Source organism: Chrysochloris asiatica, unplaced genomic scaffold (assembly GCF_000296735.1).
Source record: "Chrysochloris asiatica unplaced genomic scaffold, ChrAsi1.0 scaffold00019, whole genome shotgun sequence".
Taxonomy (NCBI): Eukaryota; Metazoa; Chordata; class Mammalia; order Afrosoricida; family Chrysochloridae; genus Chrysochloris; species Chrysochloris asiatica.
In genome coordinates this window covers 8,877,470-8,887,568 of record NW_006408537.1, presented here as the reverse complement: position 1 = coordinate 8,887,568, position 10,099 = coordinate 8,877,470, and the positions used below count along the sequence as shown (strand labels likewise).

The 10,099-nt window shown below is 40.3% G+C and overlaps 1 protein-coding gene across 2 annotated transcripts in view; it reads left to right on the top strand.

The window, feature by feature from the left end:
• The window catches only part of DST (dystonin), a 626,281-nt gene that overhangs the window by 134,548 nt on the left and 481,634 nt on the right, over positions 1 to 10,099 (top strand). Inside the window, exons 1-2 of one of the 2 annotated variants that reach the window (XM_006835735.1) lie at positions 2,633 to 2,755; positions 2,922 to 3,129. In XM_006835735.1, coding sequence (XP_006835798.1) covers positions 2,753 to 2,755; positions 2,922 to 3,129 — 211 coding nt within the window. In that variant the 5' untranslated portion in view covers positions 2,633 to 2,752. Of the gene's footprint in view, positions 1 to 2,632; positions 2,756 to 2,921; positions 3,130 to 10,099 lie in introns of those variants that run through there. The other variant, XM_006835734.1, reaches the window with a different exon arrangement.

Here is a 10,099-nt window from a genome sequence, read left to right as displayed (position 1 = left end):
TGGAGCACAAGTTTCAGTGTCTCTTCTGACATCCATTTTGACCTTTTCCTTTTTTCCACCACTTGTCTGTCAGTTTGTTGTACTGTGGTGGCTTGTGAGTTGCTATGATTCTGAAAGCTATGCCACTGGTATTTTAAATACCAGCAGGGTCACCCATGGTGGAAAGGTTTCAGATGAGCTTCCAGAGGAAGATAGACTAGGTGGACATAGATACTAGTATTTTAATAGTAGTCAAACCTTTGGCAACACAATAGATAGGGTCTTTTCCTTTGTTCTGCCCTTCCAAATTCCACCTTAAGTTTAAACTGTGGATTTTGAGTTAGAGAACATGTTTGGTTTTTCCAAAAGAAAGGAGAGACTGTGCTCACACTTGCTTTCTCCTAAGTCCTAAGATAGTTAAATGGATTGGCAAATCATTTCAAAATCAGTAAAGACTATAATGGTTTTATAGATTCTATATACTTCAAAACATCTTCTTTTAAATCTGTTCTAAAGTTTCAGTGTTCAAATGGGGACAGATGTTTTTATGGTTTACCTTATGGTTTTAAAACACAACTATGAAAATTTTGTAAAATAAACCTACTATTTTAATTACTGACACTCTTGAGACATATATCCTTGGAGAGACTTTACCATCCATAAACATGAATGCTTTCCCTAAGTTTGTGTGTATATGTTTATTTTCCTATGCTATATTGCTGAAAGAGGTGTTGCTGATTGCTCCTTCTTCCTTGTCTCTTATTATCTGTTTATGAATGACAGTACTAGATTAGAGGCTGCACTTGTCAACACCCTTGGGTCCAGGGGTTCCCATCTGGCTCCGTGTGATTAATGGTGTTTATGTCAAGGCATAAATCACATTTTGTTGTTCAATCAGCTGAGACTGGCCATTAAAAAAATTTACTTCACAAAAAATCAATAACCAGTGGTTTTTGGAAAAGAGAGGTTCGTTTTCCAGTTATTCCCTGTCTAGGACTCTATGTAAAGCTAAACAATCAAATGACTATACTCACTATAATAGTGCAGACAAACAACAAGAAACATAATCTCATAGATAAAGGATGACCTTAAGTAAGGACAGGTAGGCAGCCATTTTAAGGAAGACGGAAGGCAACCAAAGAAACCCAATATTCTTTGAAAAGTCTTTAAGAATGTCACCCTTTTCCATAGATCCAGCCAACAACAGAACCTCAGAGAGCTCAAGATGGATTTTCAGAAAAAACAAAGAAAACAAATTATGTTGAGAATAGCATATTGTCAGGGACTTAATGCCACATGCAACTAACTCTCTTTGGACTCCTAAGGACAGTACAGAAAATCAATTTTATTTATTTATTTGCCTCAAGTTTGCTTAATACCCTATTGTGACTAGGAAAACATACAAAATCTATTTAAATTAATTGAAAAATTAAGGAGATGAGATTTCCTTGTGAAACAAAATGGAAGATGGCTTTTTTTGGGGGGGGGGGAAGAGTAGAACTAAAGATAAATTTTATGCACTTTATTTTGTAATAAATATTACATGTACTTTTAAAATTATGGTGTTGACCCTGTGGAGGAACAGGCCTGAGTAGACTGAGGTAAAGTCCGTTTTCCCAATCCATTATAGCATATTTCATGTACCCTCTGTGAGTGGTTTGGGATGTTGCTCACACAGCCTGCTTTTACTTCAGTTGCCACTGCTTTTGTGAACAGCTCAGTGTTTTTGCTTAAATTGGAGCATGCCTCACTGAGTCCTCTTTGCAATTTGCTTCTTAGAAATCCATGGCTGCGAGTTACATTTCAGGATTCAAGTTATACTAGTTTTGCATCTTCACTGACTCTCAGCAAAGTGGCATTCTAAGTAGGAAATTGAAGACTTTCCTTTAAAACTTAATTTTATTTATAATCCTGTACAACAGCACAGATATAGTCAGTGTTTTTTTTATTTATTATTTTAAAGTAAGCTGGTGGCTTTCTAAAATAACCACAAGCATAAGGCACTCAGCAAGGAAGGAGAGAATACGATCTTGTATTTTTTTCCCTGTATGGAAGGTCTAACAACCCTCTTTGCAGGCTTCTGTTGGACGAAAGGAACACTAACCTTGGGCCATAGTGCTTCTGCAAAAGCATCATGTTTCTCGTTCCACTGTGTCAAGGTTCTGCTTCCTGTCACTGCACCGCATCATTCTCATTTACGCTATTGGCAGCTGTGACTTTGTTCGAAGTTTAAATTATCGCAAGAACTTTAAACTTTGTTCAGATGTTTGTTTATTGGCGCTGCCTTTGGCTTTATAAAACAACCTTTTGTGCTGCTCTCCCGGTCTTAAGAAAAGGCTGTTCCCTCAATTAGCCCTTCCTCCCTCCTAGCTCTTTTCTGGGAACCTGCTTTAATCTTATGGAGAAAATTAAATAAAGAGGACAAGGGGAACTAGACTGGTCAGAAGCGAGGCTTCAGTGATGAGGCGACTTGAAGCGGAAAGGAATTGGGGCTCAACATCCTGCATTTGTGCTTTGTTTTGAAACTTCGAGTTAGTTGCCATTAATGAATTAACCAGCAGTCTAGTAATGGAAAATGTTTCTCCTGTCCTGGTGGGGGAGCCAAATACTATAGATTTGTAACAGGAAGGCTGTAGATTCTGGCTTCATTGTTGGGCCAGTCATTTGTGAGCTGGTGGCCGGACCGCAGGCCACACACTTCTTTCTTGCAAATCTTCATGTATTGAAACGGCTTGAGTATTGTTTTTACCATTGGAGACTTGGCCAGGAAAAGATGGTGAGCTCTGGGTTTCATTTTTATTTTGTTTATTCCTTCAGCTCTCAGGATGGTTCGGATGCCAAACCCAGCTGGGGAGGGGGAGGAGGTGGAAAGAGGATGTTTAATCGATGAGCATATGTGAGTATTTTGCTGCTAATGCATTTTTCTGTGTCATCCTCTGTAGAGTTCCGGGAACGCATCCTATCGCTGCTCTATGTCTTCCTCTGCGGATTTTTCCGATGAGGATGATTTCAGCCAGAAATCTGGCTCGGCATCTCCTGCTCCAGGAGACACCTTACCCTGGAATTTGCCTAAACACGAGAGGTCAAAAAGAAAGATTCAAGGGGGCTCGGTGCTGGACCCTGCGGAGAGGGCAGTGCTTAGGATAGCAGGTAAGCGCATCCAGGGAAGCGGAGGGAGAGGGGGATGAGAGTGTGAGTTTCGGAAATTCACCCATCTGCTCCCTTGGGGCCAAAGCTGGGAGCTGATGCACTGGACGGAGATCTGTACTTAAGGTTGGGGGAGGAGAATGACTGTGTTTACTTTCTGCCCAGTTTTATCGATAGAGGGGGTTGCCCTGCCTGCTGGTGACTAAGCTGTTTGGCCCTGTTTTCTGGTTGGATGAATCGATACCTTTGAAATACAAGGAAGTATTTATAGGCATTTGCCTTAAACTTTCATATTTAAGTGCAGTACTCCCTATGACAATTTGCAAGTATTAATTCCAGTGATTTCTAGCATAAAGTGATTCCTAGTAATATATTCTGGAAGCTATGAGAGAACAGCCTTCATTTTCATTTTTGCCCAGAGCCACTGAGCTACGCAGATTTAACTTGGATAGATTCCTATTTTTTTTGGTACCCAGGATCTCGTAGCATATTCCAGCAATTTGGATGTTATTTTTCTTTTTTTTTAATTTAGTATCTCTGTCAGTATCATGTATCCATAGCATCTTTTTGTCCCTACTGCTTTTGAGGGTTTAGTGATCATACATTCCTGATTAATTAATGTACGGGAGGTGCCAATGTTTCTGTCTGTGTTACCCTAGTGTTCCCTTGCATTGGCCCTAAAAGCTGAACCATAAGTGATGATGGTTTGTTTTACCCAGCTGAAAGTTGAGAACACTGTGGAAATCAATCCTCCATCCCTGCAGTGCATGTGTAGTTGAGAGTAGCTTCCAGGTCCTTCAATATAGATGTATTTACTTCTCTCTCTTTGAAATGATAACAGGGCAGGATCGAGTATAGCATTGGGAGCTTTCTTGCAAAGGACAAAGGTCAGGTGCATTTCTCCATTCTTCCCTTCTCTCCAATTCTCAGCTCCTGGCTCCCTCCTACACAGTCCTTTTTGCTTCTTACTGTAATACAGGGTTACTACTTTCTCTTCATCCATGTGGGCTAGAGAGGACCAGTCCAGATTTCAGCCACCAAGGCAGCACAGTGGAATGAGGCTGAGAGTCCCCCTTGCTTCCCCCCAATAGAATTTTAGTGATTATGGGAAAAACAAACATCGCCTAGCCAGCCATTCTCTAGTCAGGGTTTCTGGGGCAACAGCCTTGAGCTTCTCTGGCTTCTGTTGTGAGATGCTGGCTCTTTCACCAGGCCTTTGGAAGGAGGGTGAGAAAGGGGGAGGCTAGAGACTATTGGGAGCCAAGTGAGAGAAAGCATGGGCAGACCTGACTCTCACTGTCCTCCACAAATACCAGAAAATGTTTAGTCACTGAGGGTGAATTTCTTGCCCTGTCAAGAACCTCCCACAAGTCTGAGGCACAGTCAGAAAAAGAGAAATGCTGCTAGTTCCAGATGTGAGGGAAAGATCGGGTTAGGCCTAGAGGGATTGTGTGAGTTTTTACACTTGTGGAAAGCCTGGGCCGTAAAAATAAGATCTATGTTCTGTGCAACTAAATGGAAGATGGAAGGTGCTCCTCGCTGAAAGTTTTAGAGTGGTAGCAAAGATGGGTATTTTGCTTTTGGTGGTGAAGGAAGGTTATGAGAGGAAATCAGACCAGGTTTTTGTCAGGGGGAATGAAATAAAATAGAAAATATTACTGGGTAGGAAGTCAGAAAAACTTGGTGGTACTATCTTTAACCAGTGTGGACTGTAGGTGGGAAAGAAATTGAAGAATTGAGGGTCCTAATTGACACGGTGCTCCTGCCATTCTGATAATGAGGATAGTAGCCAACAGACAGTAAACTGTTTCAGAGATGACACCATGCCTTATTCATTGTAAACGTTCACTGAATGATTTGTGGGGGTGGGGAAGGTGAAGCTGGTGAGAATAATGCACTTAAGACCTAAGAGTTAGGTACTTTTAAGATTGCATAAATTTCTAAAAAATCCAAACAAAACAATAAAACTAAACAAACATATTACAAGCAACCCCAGTGTGGAAGTATACTGTTTTTTAAATGCTGCTGTTAAGTGACATCAAGTTGGTTCCAACTCTTATCTACCCTGTATAGGGTTGCCAAGGAGCAGCTGGTAGGTTTGAATTGCCCACCTTGCAGTTAGCAGTTCAGTGTTTATTCTACAGTGACATACCAGGACTCCTGTGTTTTAAATAGATATTAGTAAATTGTTTGTTATACAAATCATAAACAGTAATCATAAATGAAGGATAGACTCAGGGGGCTGACTACAACTACCTGTTTAATTCAATATTATATTATGAGATTAAAATATATTGTGTGTTAAAGAGGCCCACTGATCACCTACTATTAGAATAAGGGAACACAGTAGTTAAAGAAATATGATGGTGTGAAAAATTTGAAAACATACCATTAGACTTTGGCTTCTAATTTTATTAGATATTATCACACTATCCACAAAACTTAGCACATCTCCCAAATCCATCCCTTAAAAGAGATGTGATGAGGTTCAGAATGAAGTAAGGATATGATCATTACTTAGAATAAAAACCTGAGATTTTAATATTTTTGTTTATTTTTAAGCTTATTAAAATAGAATTAAATGTGATATGTCTATGGGGTCAAAAGGACTTTATGTTGTTGTTGTTAAGTGCCATTGAGTCTGTTTTGACTCATAGTGGCCCTGTATATAGTTTCTAAGGAACAGCTGGTGGATTTAAACCTTGTAATTCAAACCAACCTTGTGGTCCAGTGCATTATCCCACAGTGCCATGCCAGGACTCCATAAAAGTAACGGCATAAGCAGTGTTGTTGTTAGGTGCCATCGAGTCAGTACTGACTAATATAGTGACCCTATGCACAACAGAACAAAACACAGTGTGGTGCTGCTCCAACCTCACAATTACTGCTATGCTTGAGTCCATTGCTGCTGCCACCGTGTCAGTCCATCTCACTGGAGGTTTTCTTCTTTTTCTCCGATCCTCCACTTTAGCAAGCATGATGTGTTTCTCCAAGAACTGGTCCCTCCTGATAATATATATGTATGAAGTATGAAAGACAAAGTCTGGCCGTCCTGGCTTCCAAGGAGCACTCTGGCTGTACTTCTTCCAACACAGATTTCTTTGTCCTTCTGTCAGTCTGTGATACTTTTAATATTCTCTTCCAACACCAGTATAAGTAGTTGCTGTTGTTGTTATGTGCCGTGGAGTCGGTTCCGACTCATAGCGACCCTGTACAGGGTTTCTGAGGCTGTAAATCTCCGGGAGCAGAATGCCTCATCTTTCTCCTGTGGAACTGCTGATAGTTTCGATTTGTAGCCCGATTTCAATTAGCAGCCCGATTTGTAATCACTACACGCTACCGGAGTGGTATACCTTAATTCATTCAAATTTAACTTATTGACCCATTGCAATTCTCACTTTAAAGACATCATAATCTAATATGATAAGTGACTATGTTGCTAGACAATTACAACATGGTTATAAGAGCTGTAAACAGCTAGTATTAAAAGAACACATAAAACCCCAAACATCAAACCAATTGCTGTTCAGTTGATTGTGACTCATGATGACCCTATGTTGCAGAGTAGAACTATACTCCATAGAGTTTTCAAGGAAGGAGATTGCTAAGCCTTTTTTTCCAAGGCACCTCTGGCTAGGTTCCAACTGCCAACCTTTCAGTAAGTTGTTGTTATTAAGTGCCACTGAGTTGGTTCTGACTCATAGCGACCCTGTATAGGGTTTTCCCAGCAGTGGTTGGTGGGTTTGAACTACTGACCTTATGGTTCAAACTGACCTTGCTACCCATCACAATATCCTATAGTGTCACACAAGTAAGTAGGAGAGAGAGGAGACAGTGGTTCACAAAGGCTTCTGAAAGGAAGTGCCCTTTGAGCTGAAACTTAAGAGTTTAGAATGAAAGCAAAGACCTTTTTTTCCTCTTAACCTTTAACTGTGAATTGAATTAAGTTTTACAGACAAGATCATCAGTTTTATATTCAACAAATTATATTCTTTCTTTCATTTTCATAATTGCAGTCCCCTCCATGCAACAACAGTTATCCCTCTTGGTCCTATTTCCATTCCACCTACATTCTCATCATTTCAATGACTGTAATCTCCATGTACCATCAATTAACAGTATTTACCTCCATTCCCTTTAACTCTTGGACCTTCTCCTACCTTCATCCCTCTTCTGACACAGATGTTCTTCTAAACATTTAAAATGTTGTCTCATTTAGGCCTCCCAACTACCGTAGAAGTGGGCACTATTATTATTTTCATTTTATAGTCCAGAATTCTGCTGAGATGAAGAGAAACTTCCCAAAGGCATATAGTTAGAAAGTGGTAGAACTAAGAACTGAATTTAGGCATTACTGATTTCAGAGATCAGTTTCTTAACTACTTTTGCTGCTTCCTTAGGGTTGTTGTTGTTGTTAAGTGCTGTCAAGTTGATTCCGACTCATAGTGACCCTGTATAGGGTTTGTTACCTGCCCACTTAAGCAGTCAGACAGAGTGAACAGAACCAGCATTTGGGATAGAGATGGACTCTGCTCCATGCATTCTTATAACAATGATAATATTGGGTCATCCTGCTAATAATAATAATTTTTATCCTACACTACTATTATTAGCAGGTTGACCTAATACTATCATTGTCATAAGAATGCTTGGAGCAGAGTCCATTTCTATCCCAAATGCTGTTTTGTTCACTCTGACTGCTTTAAGTGGACAGGTAACTCTTTCATGATTAAATTAAAAAACTAAATAAAAAAGAAACAATTTTTTTCATTAATGGAATGCATGCTGAATCATTGAGTGTGTTCCTCTGAATGCTGGGGTAAGGATGCTTATTCCCCTCTGGTAGGATTGGTGGCATGCATATGTCCTGCTGGCCTCTAGGCATAAATTTCCTTTGGACTCACGTTGGGATACACAGGACCTCACAGAATACAGCAGGATGTGCCACCTCACACAGTATCTTATAAAAACAGTAATTGCTACACATGCCTGCTTCTTCCAGTTTAAACAGCTATATAGGCCTCCTTCTGGCTGTTGCATACACTGTTAGTGGAAAAGTTGTTTTTGTTAGGTGCTGTCGAGTCGGTATCAACTCATAGCAATTTATACACAACAGAACAAAACACTGCTGGTCCTGGGCTAATCTCACAATCCTTAGTACTCTTGAGGCCATTGTTGTTGCTGCTGTGCCAACCCTTCTCATTGGGAAGTGTTCCTCTTTTTCGCTGACCCTCCACTTAACCACGCATGATGGATGTCCTTCTCCAGGGACTGGTACCTCCTGATAATATGTCCAAAGTATCAGACATGAAGTCTGGTCATCCCGGCTTCTAAGGAGCATTCTGGCTGTATTTCTTCTGACACAGGTTTGTTTGTTCTTCTGGCAAATGGTACTTTTAATATTCTTCTCCAACACAATGACTCAAATGCATCAATTCTTCCCTTATTCATTGTCCAACTTTCACATGCATATAAGGTTATTGAAAATACCATAGTTTTGGGTCAGGTGCACCTTAGTTCTCAAACTGATATCTTTGCTGTTGAACATTTTAAAGAGGTCTTGTACCGCAGATTTTCCTAATGCAATACATCTTTTGATTTCTCGACTTCTACTTCCATGAGAGGTAAAAAAGTAAATGGGACATAGATGCCCCTCCTGTCATGAAAGGGTTAAAATCACTAAATGTATACAGATTATATTCTTGATACTGGTTCTATTGGTGTCAGTCTCCAGATGAAAATTCAGACTATGATCTCAGTGACCTTACTCATTGTAAGGAACACAAAGCTATTTTGAGAGATCTGTGTATATGGCTCTGTAGGATAACCACTGGACTGCTAACCACAAGGTTGGTGGTTTCTCTGTGGGAGAAACATGAGGCTTTCTGTTTTTGCAAAGATTTGCAGCCTCAGAAACCCTATATAGGGTCTATGAGTGAGAACCATTGGGAAGGCACTTAACGACAATAACGTGTGGTCTGTAAATGGAATAATTCTTAGGGATTTAATTGATAACCCTTTTATTTCCTATATATTTCCCATATAACGTGTTTGTTACTTCATGAACCACCATGTACATAAATGTACTAAAATTGCAGTGTTTTTTTTAAACTGTCGTGGAACATGGGAAAAAGAAAAGAAATGCCCCCCCCTCCCTTTTTTTTTTTTGGTTTGCTGAGAAGGAGTTAAATTCTAAGATTCTGATTCTATCACAAGTTTTTTTTTCAAGAATATGCTACTTCTTGCAAGAATAATTCTTATCCTATCTAAAACTAGTTGAAAATGGTCCACATTTCCCAACGCTGAAAAAGAAAGAAAAATCATTTAGGGCAAAAGAGGAAAGAGGAAGGGAAGAATTAGGCAAGAGGTAAAGTTGACATTCAGCAACAATGAGCTGGTTTATCTAATAATAAAAGGAACTCACATGTATATGGTCACTGGTGTGGCACTGTAGGATGAAGCACTGGACTACAAGGTTGGTTAGAAACTCAAGGTAGGCAGTTCAAACTCACCATCTGTTCCTTGGAAACCCTACACAGTGTCGCTATGAGTTGGATTTGACAACACTTACCAACAACAACCTGGTGTGGCGCTGTGGGTTAATGTGCCAGACTGCAAAGCTGTTTAAACTGCAGGGTCCACGGTTCAAGCTCACCAGCTGCTCCTTGGGAACCCTATACAGGGTCGCTATGGGTCAGAATAGACTCCACGGCACTTAACAACAAGGGAGCTCTGGTAACGTAGTGGTTACGAATCGGGCTGCGAACCTTAAGGTCAGCAGTTTGAAACTACCAGCCGCTTCGCGGGAGAAAGATGAAGCTTTCTGCTCCTGTAAAGATTTATAACCTCGGAAACCCTGTACAGGGTCGCTCGCTATAGCTCGGAACCGACTCGACGGCACATAACAACAACAACAACAACCAACAACAACAAAATACGGTCACTATGAGTCGGAATTGACTAGAGGGCAATG